This window comes from Chamaea fasciata, unplaced genomic scaffold (genome assembly GCF_029207755.1).
Source record: "Chamaea fasciata isolate MVZ Bird 193981 ecotype frontalis unplaced genomic scaffold, bChaFas1.0.hap1 SCAF_8, whole genome shotgun sequence".
Lineage (NCBI taxonomy): Eukaryota > Metazoa > Chordata > Aves > Passeriformes > Sylviidae > Chamaea > Chamaea fasciata.
This window is the reverse complement of record NW_027094093.1, coordinates 22,814,663-22,829,123: the sequence shown is the minus strand read 5'-3', so window position 1 is coordinate 22,829,123 and position 14,461 is coordinate 22,814,663. Positions and strand designations below refer to the sequence as shown.

Here is a 14,461-nt window from a genome sequence, read left to right as displayed (position 1 = left end):
TGAAAAAGTCATCTTATATCTCTTAAAGAACTAATGAGAATTTCTGTATCTCAGAAAGGACTACTGAACACTTCAGGAACTGACAGAAAGGACAGACTAAATCAGTTAAGTGCAATCATAGGCATTAACTAATTAAAATAATTGAAAAGGGCATCTCCTCTTTCCTAGTCACAATGACATCTGCATACAAGCTAGGAAAAAAATTTCTAGAAATTTCAGTTTCTGAACTGTCAGTGCCTCTTTAATTTGCCTAAGATGAGGAGTTGAGAAGCTATGTCCCTGCACTGCTTCCAAGCTCTGCACAAAAGCTTTGTCTTAACTGATGATGAGCGCTCCTCACTCTGCCTATCAGCTTTCTGCTCATTCATGGGCATTATATGCTTATTAACACTGCTCAATCAGCTGACTTAATATTTCACTTTGCTTAGAAATTATCCTCTTAACTGTAAAAAACTGAAGTCTGAAATCTGGTATTTCAGAGTCTGCTACCACACCTTCTCCCACCACAAACATGCTGGGATCCAAATCAGTGCAATTGCAGTGAGTGATGAAAATCTGTGAACTGATGTATCCAGCTTATCTAGAGGAGTTCTAATATTTTTTTTTCCAGCTGCAATTACTTCGTTGAAAATGAACCCTCTCTTTGCTCCCAATACATTCAATAGAACATAACAAAACACAATTAGAGTACTGGAACATGTAATTAAGTGCTGCTTCAAGCTACACTAATCAATGTAGCTTATTTCCACAATGTATAATTTTTTAAGATGCGTAGTATAGTTGAATGGTCATCTGCAAGCTTCCCGAGTTTCTCCAGGCAAAAGGGGAAAAGCTGCTTTTAACTCCATTTTTGTTTTTAAAATAGAGGCGAGCTGCCAGCCAGCCCTATGCATGTCAACTCCGGCATGGCTGTGCCACCGACACCGGCTGTCTGCCAGCTCCACTGGAGGCAAATGCATTGAATACACCAACCACCAGCAAGAATAAAACACACTTTGGAATGAGAATGGGGAAAAAAAACCCAAACCAAACCAACAAAGGTAAAAAAGCACTTAAAATACAACATTAATATATTTTATAGAATCAGTTATGACTTTCACAGGAATGCAGTGTAAAGGAAAATATACATACCTTTGCATTTGTTTGTAGTCTTGTCCAAAATAGCCTTCGTGGATACAATTTTCCCATACCTAAAATGTATTATACATGTGTAAGGAAAATGAGAAAAGAACATCCTATTATAACAGACATACAAATCACTTTATTTCATATCCTAGTACCATTTACTCTATCTAAAATGAAACAATATATAGGCTATATAATTATGGAATGCAAACTCATACATAGATGGAATTTGCAAAAAAAAAAAAGATCAACAATTTCAAGCACAATCTTGTTTTACTTGTCTTATATTCTCAGTGGCACCACAGAATCACAGAACAAGACAGAAATCAGTGCTTTATGGAAAAGAATTCCATGCCATTATAATCCCGGTATGTAGACACCATGTTATAGATATATGCTGGGACTCTCTCAGCACATAGACCAGTTAAAACATACTAGTTGCCTGGTCAGTGCTAGGCCTGCTGGCTAGCACAGTATGGAAAGAGGAAAAAAAAAAAAAAAAGAGAGAGAAAAACCCAGCAAAACCCTAACTGACAAACACAAAAATATTACATTTGATTTATTATTATTCTGTTCTGGAATGTGACAAGTGCAAGACTTAGGAAAGCCGATCAACAAAGTTGGCAAAAAAATTCTGTACATTTCTGTTAATATAAGCAATTTCAACTAAAACAAAAACATCCCTCAGGAAAGTTTCAATTGCCAGTGTCTCAGCTTCTCTGTACTTGGTAAGAGCAGTCTGCTGTGCAGTCCAGAGGTGGACACAGAGAGATCTCAACTAAGCTCAGGAAACAGGTGGACAGCAATCCCAGCAATGAGCACAATGACTGTTTCTGAAGCAAAGCTTATCAGAATTAGGTATTTTGATCATTTTTAGAGTTAGTTAGTTTTTAGAGTAGAATTTGTTCCTGTTTGCAACTTCCTTGGGATAAAAATCCCACTTTCAATTTAAAAACAGCAATTCTCTTGGCCTGCATCAGCAGTGGGACAGGAAATGTGCACAGGTTTCCCAAGCTCCTTCCCACATCTTCCTCCGTTCGCTTGTCAACTACACTTGTTAGGGTGCCCTGAGCACAGAAGAAAAAAATGATGCAAAAGGAGCATGCATTGGCTTGAGAATGTAATGCAACTTATTACACTAATAGGTGTATCTCTGCACCGTGTGCTGAGGCTCTTTATCATTGTACAAGAACCCAAAATGAACAGAGAACAATGAGAAATGTTATCAGTATACGAAAGGGGAATTTTGGAAAAATGGACTTTCACCATCTTACCTGCTAAATAGAACCTCAACAGAGTGTGATTTAAAAAAAATACTATGTCAAAAGACAACTAATTCCATTTCTGCAGTAGCTGTATTAGTCTTAAAAATTCTTCAAAATACATTAGAAGGCTAATAAATTAAACTTAGTTTGTTCAGAGTACTCAGTTAACTGTTCACTTGCAAAGTGATAGCTATTCAAAGGCAAAACCTATTTACAAAGTACTTTCCCCTCAGAGAGCATTTAAATACACCTTTCAGTGTAGTTATCACTCTTTGTGACCAGTTTCAAGACCCTGCTGTTTATGCAATAGTTATTGGATGGCTTCCAATAGTTGCAAGGGAATAAACCTGGGACACATGCCACGAAGTGGTGGCTTCCTTCTTTTATCTGAGATTGTGAGCATCTACACTGATATAAAATAGAACTATCCACCTGTAGCCTAAAAACCTAAAAGCATCAATGCAAATCAGTGCATACCTAAACTGACCATTTTAGAAGCTGCAATAAAGCAATAGAAATTGTGCATAATAGTTGGAGCAGGTACTTCCTTATTTGTATCACTAATTTTTCAAAAATGTCATTCCATTCAGAAAGCTTTATAGTCCCCATGTCAAAACTTTTCACATTTTCTCCAGAATTTTTCTGAGTGCAGAGTAAATGCACATGCTATAAATGAGAGAGGCAAACTGCTCCGGGCACTTGCACCCAGCATGACATTTGACAGCCAGCATTCTCCATATCCTATCAGCCTCCCTAAAGCTTCTTAAAGTGAAGAGCTACATAGCCTTTTGTGGGAAAAAAATCCCTGAAGGATGATCTCGTCTCTGCTACTGTGTCAGTTCTTGAAAGCACAGCAAGTGGCGGTGGTGAAGAACCACAGCACTGGGTGTTTGTGTGAACACACTGACCCAGCCAGGTGCCTCAGGGCTGCCTTGGACTGCTCCAGCCCATGGTGCTGATGCTCACCAGCCCATGAACGGGTCTCTGCACATCTGTTCTTTACAGAAACTTCCTGCACCCCCTTCCACTCTGCAAAGATGGCTTAGTGATTTATTGCACTGTCCTAGATTGCATGGCTCCTGCAAAGAACAACCAGCCACCATGGAAGGCTGCCAAGAAATTTCAGCAGTGTGAGTCTAGGAACAAACTAGGAACCAGTATAACAATAGCAGTTATCGCCAGGATTTCTCCTACAATTTTCCTTCCCATGTGTGAGTTGTTCTCCACTCATGCCACAGAAAAGCCATTTACCCGCCCTGAGCCTGGCCAGCAGGATGCACCCTCTCCCTGTTCCCAGCATGTACCAGGGAATTACTCCTTGCGGTTTCTTCCAAGTGCTTCCTTCAAATTACGACTGTTGTGAAAACTTTTCTTCCCCTTGAATTCTACAGTTTGCTTTTAACACAAGCTCCTGTCCTCAACTGCTCATTTTTTGGGTGCAACTGCAATCGAGACCCTGCAGAAATCAATGAGCTACAGAACACACCAGTCATGATCCAAACTGGTATGTATTGCCTGCTTACAAAAGGATTATAGCAAGCAAGAGAAAATTTGTATTACAAAGACGTCTATGACGTTAGGTCTTGCCTGAAGATCCTAACTCTCAAAGCCTATATACATCTAGTTGTTTAAGGCACTTGATGAGGAATCTCTCCTGCTCTGCAGCCTTACTGCATGCTTGGTGAGATTTTGTACCTACAGCAGAGCACTGTTCCCACAGCTGGCAGAATAACTTCTACAGCGACTGGCAATTGCTCATTCCCTCTCAGCTGAAACACTTTTTTAAAACATGCTTTCTTTTAAATTAAGTACCAGTCTTAAGAAATAACCGCTAATCTGGCTGGTGACAAGCAACTAGGTATTTCTTATTAAGTGGGTTATTCTTCTCCTCAAAATAACATCAAACTCATGTTCAGCAGCAATAGAGTTGTTTTTTTTTTTTTTCTTCTTTTGAGTACTATTAACACATTCTTCAGTCTGAATTATGTTTGGAGATAGAAAGATGTTTTCAGCTTTGCATCCCTTTTCTATACAGCACTTGTATCAATATCAACTCAGACATCGAGAAAGAGAGGGCTTGGGTAAGAGGCAGGTAAATCATTGCCAGGGTGCGCTGGCTATGGGATTAACAGGGGTGCACTCAGTAACTGCCTGTGACCCAGTCTACAAGATACAGTTGTGGTACAGGCCACCAACACAAACGTCTGTCTGGGATATAAGACAAAGAAGAAACACATTCAAAGCCAAGCTAGGAAGAAATGCAGTACAGCTGCTAACAGGATAACGTTTACTACTGCTCATTGCATACTCATAGTGCAGAAACAAAAAAATAACCCTCACCTGCTCCTGCTGCCCCAAAATCTACTGCCAGGTGATAAGAATGTCAAACACTGCACTATACCTTTGTCTTAGATGCTTTTGAAGTGGAAGACTTGATGTGAAGCACCACCACATATTTTTTTAAAATAATTTTCTTCGGCAACATTGTCAAAACCAGTGCAAACAATCCTACTGACAGATTCACTGCAAACAGCTAGGGATACATTAGACATTTAAAACACCTCTGAAGCCTAATTTTGGCAACCTCCACAAGGCTGAAAGAAAAGGGTCCCTAGAAAACCAGGTACATGAATCAACCTGAACCACTATTTATTTTTCTGCCTCTGTACATCTGGCAGTATAATGAACATACATGGAAATGTGAGGGTGAAAAGACACCATCGTGAGCATGACAAAGAATGGGGAATGAAGTATCTTGAAGTCTCTGCCCCAAGTGCCATTTTGAGTGTTGAAAGAACTTATCTGTGTGTGCATTAGGGGAGGTACAGTAAGAACAGGCAGTGAGAGGCTTGATAAGGTTTGTCTGGAATGAATTGTTCAAATCTTTGTCGGCAACATAATGTAATACACCTCATACCACCAAGCTTACAATGCTTCCCCTTGCAGTACTTTCAACCTGTCTTTCAGCTTTTGCTGGGAAGGATTTCTCTACCACAAGATGCTGACTTGGACAAAAATATGCCAGAAGTGTATCTGCCACCATGGAAAGTTGTTGCCTTTAAATGCTGCTTAGGTCCTCCACCCTGAACTGTCCAGAACTTCGTGTTGAAGATGAACAGTGATCTCCCTTTGCCTAAGTCCAGTCCAGCTGTAAAAAGAACATTCCTAGAGATCCTGCTGTTACAGTTTGCATTACTGTAGTGCTGACAAAACCCCTCTGATATATGGAAACAACACTGCATATCTTCTGTGTTTGTTCTAGATTAATTTTTACATCTTAGCACCTTATCACTGACCTTCATGGAATGCTCTTATTTTTAAGATCCAGAATCATGCGGTAAAACCAGACATGGATTTCATAACTTGTAAGTGGCTCCAAGTACATGAATTCACTTTAAGGTGGAATTGTGAAAGGAAAGAGAACCTGACTGAAGACAAAATATTCTGATAAGGAGCCAATATTCTCACCAGGTGACTGAAAGACTGGAGACAGCACAACAAACAGGCAGATCTGGCAAGTAATATCACATAGGAGAACAGATCAATTAATCCTAAAATATAATGCAGCTGCTGAATAGATCCACATAAAAATAAATTGTAATTTTTACTAGGGTAAGTAACTAGATGAAAATGCCTAAAGCAAATACTTCCAAAGCAATTGTTATATATTAATTGTAACACTAAAAAGAAAAAGCAGGTGGGCCTGCTTAGTCTGTAAATCAGCTTTAAAAATAAAAGAGACAACAAAAACCAAAAAAAATATTTCTTATTCAAGATGGCCTTATTCACCACACAGCACGGTCAGTGGGTACCTTGCACATACTCTAAATGCAGCAAATTCTTGCTTGAAAGGAAATCATGTTGTCTTTCAGTATGACCTCAAATAAATGCACACAACGAACACAGACTTCTGCAAATCAGGGATGTGCACATTTTAAGATCTTCACCTCTCCAAATACAGAGTATTGTGATTTGAACACTATGACTCAAAACATTTATATGCAACTGATGGTCTTACTAGCCAGGCTCACACCACCATCAATCCTGCTTGTAGGATGGGTAGAAGCCACTCCACTCATCTCAGTTGAGAACTGATGGGGAAAAATCCTAACAGGCCATGGAAAGGCCTAATCTCTGCTGGAGTTCACAGTTCCTCTATAACACCTGGTGCAGGATGAGCAAAGAAAATTCCCTGGGTCTGAGAAAAAGAGGGAGTTGTCAGCAAGAGCTGACCTCGTACAGCTTGCTCCTTTTCCTCACAGATCTTCCCATGTTCAGGGCATTTCTAAGCTAACAGCACAGCCAAAGGAAAATGATCAGCCCCATCAATCTTTTCCCCTGGATCCAAAACCTAAGCATAAAAAGTTTTATCTGGCTCCCACACCTCCGCCTCTGCTGCATTTTGGGAAAGTGGCGTACTGAACCTTAAGCTCTTAGTCCCTTTTAAGCTTAGACAAACACAGTGAGCTTTTGTTTCTTTATGTATCAAATTTTCAATTTTCCAGTAAGGGGAATTTTGGAAAATAATTGTCAATACAACACTACTAGACCTTGTGATAGACCACTCTCATCCCACTCTTTAGTTATGGGTAAATGTTTCTTACAAAGACTTGATAAAGAAATTTATTCAATCCAGCAGAATACTGAGTTTAGAGAACAGAATCAAACCATATGGTTTCCATTTTTAAATTCCTCTTCACCACATCTATGCCCTCGTTCAGAAGGAAACATTGCTGAGAACATTTTGTCCGTATTTTGTTTTCTGTTGTTGGAAGACACACTGTTCTTTGAGAAACTCTTCGGAATACTCAGTTGCTTCAAGGCCATCCTGCACCTAAAGGTTTTCTACCAGAACACAATAAGTATCTACCAAAAGCAGGACCAATCATTTTAAATGCATCATTAAACATTACATGAAAAGCTGCAGCTATATTTTATATTTTTATTTTCCTAGTTAATGGGTATGGATATTCTATCTTAGTATGAGGTCTGTTTTTGAAATTGTTATAGATTTGGCTAATTTATTTGGTTTAGTAAAGTCTCCATTCCTTGTTTCAGATATTCAAGCACTGGGTTAACCAATGCCACCAGAAGTGCCCTGTTTCAGGCATTAGACCATATTTTTCACTATATGCAAAACAGAACTTACTTGAGTACCTAAATTAAAGTGTTATTTTCATGACATGGTGTCAAATGATCATGTGGTTTTGAGATAAAGCTAGTTCCTTCCTTTCTTACTGATTTTCCCTTCAATTCTCTGGTACTTCAGAAGAAAGATGGTATTTTCAAAATACACAAATACCCAAGTAGTTCTCATTCTCATTTATTATTATTTTATTCGGGAGATAAATAATACCTCCAAATAAATAAGTATTTATTATTACAAAAGCCAACTGCTGTTTTTTCTTTACAAAATTACAAAAATTACATTTTTTCTATTAATGCAAAGAATACTTTTGAGGTCTGTGTACTAAAAAAAAAAAGGAGGGGTGGGGAAATCCTCCAACCAAAAAAGCCAAAAAACCCTAGGCTCCTAGGAACCTTGCCTTTACTGACAAATCAATATTCTTATATACTACTGTAAACTCTTCATTAAGATCAGCAAAGCTTTCTTCACAAGATGTCTGTTTAAATCTTCTTTTAAATTTAATTTCTGTTTTCAGTAAGAACCAGTCTACGTCGTCATCATCACCAATGCAATTACTAACATCTCCACAGTGCAAACTACTATTATTTTGGTACAAATAATTTTTTCTTCAGTCTCAGTAGGTTACAATTCCAGATTTCTCTGAGAAGAAATCAAAAGCAGCAAAACCAGATGCAAGCCCAGATATTCTCTCATCTCTTACAATTGTCTGTCCTCACAGGAACAGATGCTTTGCCCAATGGACACACACAATTTAGTAAACTGTGAACAAATGCCTTCTAAGTTTCTTGGACAATATTAATTTCAACAGATAAAAAGTATTTTATGAATAAGCATTTGGTTTGTAGCGTACAGGCTCTAAATAAATGTAAATGCTCCTTAGAACTAAAAATATTCAGGAATTCAAAATCCTAATGGACAGTGGAGTGACACAAAAAAAGATTTTGGAAATTATTATTTTTGAGCTACCCAATTTGTTTTTCCCAAGAGTAGTTATTTCCTGGTTCAGAGAAAGATAAGCTGTGGGGACAGGGAAGATATGTTTTTAGAATCAGGAAATGCTTGCTTCCTTCTGCTCTTGCTTTGTAGAGTTGTGAATAACCTCTATCCATTCCTTAGAAGCTGACTCAAAGCCAAGGGGAAAGACTCCCATTACCATCCTACCTCCTATCTTTACTATATTTTCCAAAGGTTTTTCAATTAATATGATCCTTGTTGCACAACTAATTGATTATTTTAGAAGGAAGATCCACTGCACAATGTCCTTTTATTTAACACAGTTGAGGGAGACTTTGGGTTTTAATGTCTCTGGGCACTTTAAACATTTCAGAAATATTACAGCTGACACTAAAGCAGCTTTCCCAATGTGGCTTTCTAGTGTCTTAATGAACACACTTTCAACAGCTGCCTGCAGAGGTGTTTTCTCTGTCAATCTTAAATCAATAAAAATGTAAGGGCATGTTTATTTAGTTTTACTTTATAAGGTTAAGGATATTGCAATATGTGAAAAAGCAGTTATTCTTCAGTACTATGAAGACAGAGTCATGGGGAAAAAAAAATTAAAAATAATCCATTAAGTGTGCACACGTGTACACCCACTCCTAGCAAAAAGCTTTTGGAGTTGGAGGGGAAGGCTCTCATATTATGCCTGTCAGGCATCAAAAAGAATTCTGCTGATGCTGCTTTGAGAAAAAACACAACAGCTGTAAAATCAATTTTAAAAGAGATTTAGAAATGTAAGTATAAAACTCTTTACATTAGGGGGTTTGGGGGCTTTTTTTTTTGTTAATTTAAAAGAAATAAAAAGGCAAATTCTGAAGGATGAACCTGTAACTCTTCTATTCTAGGCTCTGACAAGTTTATCAGTATCTGCAGCCTCAGCCGCTCCACCGAGGATGTGAATTCAGATACTTGGCAGAGCTATGATTAATAATCACCCTCTCTTCAGGGAGAGATTTTTGTCAAAGCCCTCAATCTTGGCCTATCCTTGCTCAGCTGCAACATGATTTTTACTACTAAACATATGGCACCTAATTTCCATTTAATCTTCCATAGGCTAAAAAGAGAATGCTGCTCAACGTTATGGTAGGGAGAGACAACAGCTCCAGACACTGAAAAAGGAGAGGGCAATAGCAGCTAAAGTGGCAGAGTTGACCTCTTGCTCTGCACTGGAGATCAGCTTTCATATTTCACAGACACGTAAAGATTCTCATCAACCTAATGACTCTTATGAAAGCCAGAATACGAACATGCTGGTCCTAAATTTGCTGACTGCATAGCTGTTTTAACTGTAGACACAGGATGTCACATGTTGTGAAGAAAAATGGAATTTCAAGCAAGAAATTGTGAAAAATGATCTTGTTCTGTGCTTCTTGCCGTCTCCGCCCCTGCAGTAACCCAACCTGACTTCTGACAAGCTGAGGTGATTTTGCATAATCTCTGAACCATCTGCTAGGCTATCTGTCAGTTCAGTAGCCTTGTTACTTTACAGTTTATAGGTTAAGCAGGATAAATAACCTATCAGAATCACAGACAGATTTGCCTCTGACAGACTTTGAAGTGCAAGTATTGTCTAAGTAATCATAGCTTGCTTACTCCTAAATGGAAGAAAAAGAAAAAAATAATCAAAGCAATGCATTAAAACAAATGTCTGTTCTTCCAGAAAAGGAAATTGTTTATCATAATCTTTAGTTTATGAAATGAATAGTACAGCAAAACTCAAGTGAGTTTTCTTAACTAATTTTTGCCTACACTTTTAGGATATTTTTCTCTTTACCCATTCAAAAACACACGTATGAAGAATTTTTAAATGTGTAAACTATGCAGAGTTCTGGTTTTCAAACATCTGTTTGCAGGAACACAATTCCTGGTCGACATTAGAGGTGCTGTTTCCGGCCACAGATCTACTGAGTTTGTTAACCGATGAGAGTGAAAGACCACTCTGGTTTTCCTTATAAATTATGGGGCATTGTTCCTTTGAGAAAAATATTTAAATATGAAGTGATGTGTGCAAATTAGATAGAATGGTTTAGAAACTAATTTGCTACTATTCTGCTTCTAATATAGAATATTGTAATTTATGTGAAGTACTCTTCCACTGAAAGCATTACAGAAAGTTTTACCATAAGACATGGAACTGAGGATCCTTTGTATGAAAACAGTTTGCAGCTCAGAAACAATAAATCTCGGAATTTTCATAAATCAACTAACATGCATTAAGATGATCCAAACAAGAAGTTGCCAGTAAATGCTACAACATCAGAAAAATCAAGGAGTCTGCCTCTCAGTATCTGCCTTACAAAGCAGGCTGCACTTCCTAATCTCTACTGTCCAGCATCCAGTACAGCGGTTCTGGAAAACCCTGACTTTACAAAAAAAAAAGAAAAAAAACCACCAAAAACAAAACCAAAAACAAACAAAAAACCAACCAAAACAAAACAAAAAACTGCAAGAAGGGGGAAACTAAAATCAATTAAAAGATACTTTGAATTCTTGGCTAACTCACTTTTTAGTACTATCATCACTCTTACTTAAGAAAACACAGGATAGTCTACATTTTCTGCAGCAATTCACATGTACGACTACTGACAAGGCTATTCAGGTATATGGGAAGAGGTTACAGTTTACTACTGTTACAAGATGGAAGAACAAAACCATGTTATTTTAAGAAAGCAAATGGTCTCACCCTGTTGTTTTCTTACCCTAGTTCTACAGAATGGACACAAAATACAGACTGAAAAAAATCTGCATTTTACACACAACTGAAAGCTTGAAACAATATTATTTGCAAATAAATTATCATAGTTTCTGTGGCTCCCAGGAAGAATATAAAAGATATGAGAGCATAGGGTTCCACATAGCCACAAAAGATACAGCTTCTTTTTAAAATTATAATTCATTTGCACGCATAACAAGAAAGTACCACAAAGGTTCAAATTATAAATCTGAAATGTTGTTTCTGTAGTCTAGTGATTTCTTTTATCCTTTTCTTTATACTGAGAAAAGATCACTACTCAGGACAATTATATGGGAAGATGAAATATTAACCCAGATGAATGCTAATATGTATTTATAAGCCAAGCCCATGGCAGGTCTACAGACGTGCAAGTATTGATTTACCACTGCTCACTGTTTTAATCTGAAAGTATGGCAGCATTTCCACACTCAACCATAAATCTTGGCAAATTTCAGCCTCATTGATTTTGCAGAGCCTACACTAACAGCTTGAACGAATAAAACTATGAAGACATAACAGAGCAGTTCTTGTTATTCATAACTGCTTCCTCTTCTCTCTGTTAAACAGTAGAGATCAGCTTTGGAGCATAAATGAGTCTCTCTACCTGCAGATCTTTTATTTTTCAATTTGTCCTCCTCCATCCAAGGAAGCCAAATTCAGTCACTGTCAGCATATGATGCATTATCCATTATTTTGGCTATTCCTAAGCATATTTCTTTTTCTTGTGGGAGGGAACTAAGGAAAAGGCAAAGCGAAAATAAAATCATTTATCTACAGTTCCCAATACTTCTTTTCTTGTTTAGTCAGAACAGTATAAATCAAAATAATTTTATCATCTGGCTACAGGCTTAGCTAGTGTGAGATTACCTCCTCTCTGGATAGATAGGCAGACACCTATTAATACCACAAGTCTACATACTTGCAGAATATTACTCTTTAATTTATTCTTGCATATCAATTTCACTTCTGCTGAAGGTTTCTAACCAAGTACATCCAGTTTAAACAGATGATGTCTCAAGGAAGCCATCAGTCCATGAGATTGAAGACAGTCATTAAAGGGCACTTTCAACTACATCCCATTTCCCAAGCCCTGACACATCTGCCAAGTCTGAGCTGCAAAAAACTGCCTCACATATTGTGAAAATTACATATATATATAAAATTACATCTATATGTACATGTGTTCATAATGCTTTTTCTTGCACTGAAGATGTTGTTGGTATAATGCCTAGCATTGATAACTTTTTCAAAATACATCAACATATTTTGCATGTTTTCCTCCTGGTTATTTAACAGTAAGACAACTCAAAAGCCAACAGCATCTCCAAGACTTGGCCTGCTGGATTCAAGTACACTATAAAGATAACTGTTTGTCCTTACCTCTATCTTGCACTAATTTAACACCCCATCTTGGAAAGCGTTGACTACCTCTCAGAGGAAAAATCCCAATATGTACAAATAACTTCCAGTTTCTCTGAACTGCATTTTACAGTGGCTCTTTTAAGGAATACTCATAGTAACATCCTGCTTTCAACAGCTATTCTATACTGGAATTAACACCTTGTAACAAAGACACTACAACAAATAACGTACGAACTCCTTTAATTTCTGGTAACTTAATGTCAATTTTTTTAGAACAGAGCTAAATGGACAAATTACTCAAAATCACTACTAAGCCTTCCTGACGCTTTGTCCCCTTAATAGCACAGCATGTAGACTTTATCTATATTTGAATCTGCTTCTGTAGTCTCAAGTCCCAGCTGTGCTGAATAGCAAATATCTCCATTTCAATAGGGAAGATGGTTGTACTAAAGTAGTTCACTCCAGGGGTCAATATACTTCAGAAGGGCATTTAAGTGGCTGTATGTTATTGAGCAGAAACATCAGCTCACATATTATTGATTGTAACTGCACAGTTCTGTTGAAAAGATGCCTGCAGTAGTATTAAGTGCTGAGACAGGGATAGAGGAGTGTTATGCATTAAAAAAAAAAAAAAAAAAACAAACTATCCATCTGTTGCCAAATTTTATATAGATGAGCAATCACAAGCTGTAACACAAAATCTAAAGCACAACCTCTGTGGCTGATGCGTCACGGTCATATTCAGTGACACTTCCTCAGCTTCACACTGCTTAGATGGTCTTTTGAATACTGACTGAAACAAGCAGGAGGCAGAGTTTGATTTCTGCAGTTTTGCAAAAAATAGGTAATAGATACATACATGGAAATCTGCTTTTGGTAGCTTAAATATTCCCCTTTCTTTAAAAACATCATTAACCTGCTCTGATCCCCATCACTGCAGCAGCCCAGGACAACTGAAGCCTTCTGGAACCACTGCACTGCCAGCCTCTGAGCCCTGAGCTGCAGCCAGAGCCGCAGACACGCACCCTGGGCACCACCAGACTGCCCTGCAGAACACACAGAGCTGGCTGAAACTCACCTGATCCCCAAACCCTCATCTCCAGTGACTTTTGCACAATGACACTATGTCAAATACCATCATGGAAGGGTAAGTCCAGTGTCCCACGACTGCACTTATGGCAGCATGCCCAAGGAAGTACTTGGATCACTGGGCTTCACTGTGAAGTACACAGATGACAGAAGTTAATCTTGGCCTAGCAAGGAAAACTCAACCCAAAAGCATTTGTGCAAAGGGGGGAGTCAGCTGGGCTCAGAGAAAATTAGGATCCTCCAGCTGGCTGTGTCAACGGCAAACCTGGATGGAAACTACATTAAGCAGAATAAGACATATAGTCAAAGTTTCTTAAAAGGAGCATCTGTGGGAGTTTCACAAGCCCAGAACATCAGCAGCCACAGAAGAGACTAGTCAAAAAACACGTTCTTACGCAGAGTGAAGAAAAATCAATCAAACACTGTGTGACTGCAAAGCTGACAGGCAAGCCCAAAGTCAGTAAAATCAATCCTGTATCACCACCTTTCTTGAACAGATTCAACATTATATGCCAGCAAGGAAGCTTGTATGACATGATCACAGTGTTTCTGGGCTTTCGCAGACCTTTTTGTTCAGAGAGCCTGAGAGGACCATTTCTCTGCCTGCAAGAGGGCAGCAGAACAAGCTTTCCTCTTGGAAGTACTACAGGAAAGAAGCTGTAACTTCTGAAGATGAATCTCCATTGCCTACACTTCAGGTTTTAAAACAGTTTTCTAATTTTTCCAATCAATTTAATT

The 14,461-nt window shown here is 38.1% G+C and overlaps 1 protein-coding gene across 7 annotated transcripts in view; it reads right to left on the bottom strand.

The window, feature by feature from the left end:
• RBMS1 (RNA binding motif single stranded interacting protein 1) overlaps window positions 1-14,461 on the bottom strand; it is a 140,216-nt gene that overhangs the window by 36,714 nt on the left and 89,041 nt on the right. For all 7 annotated transcript variants that reach the window (XM_066190071.1, XM_066190070.1, XM_066190072.1 and 4 more), the window contains one exon: window positions 1,132-1,190. In XM_066190071.1, the coding sequence (XP_066046168.1) occupies window positions 1,132-1,190 (59 nt within the window). The remainder of the gene's footprint in view (window positions 1-1,131; window positions 1,191-14,461) is intronic.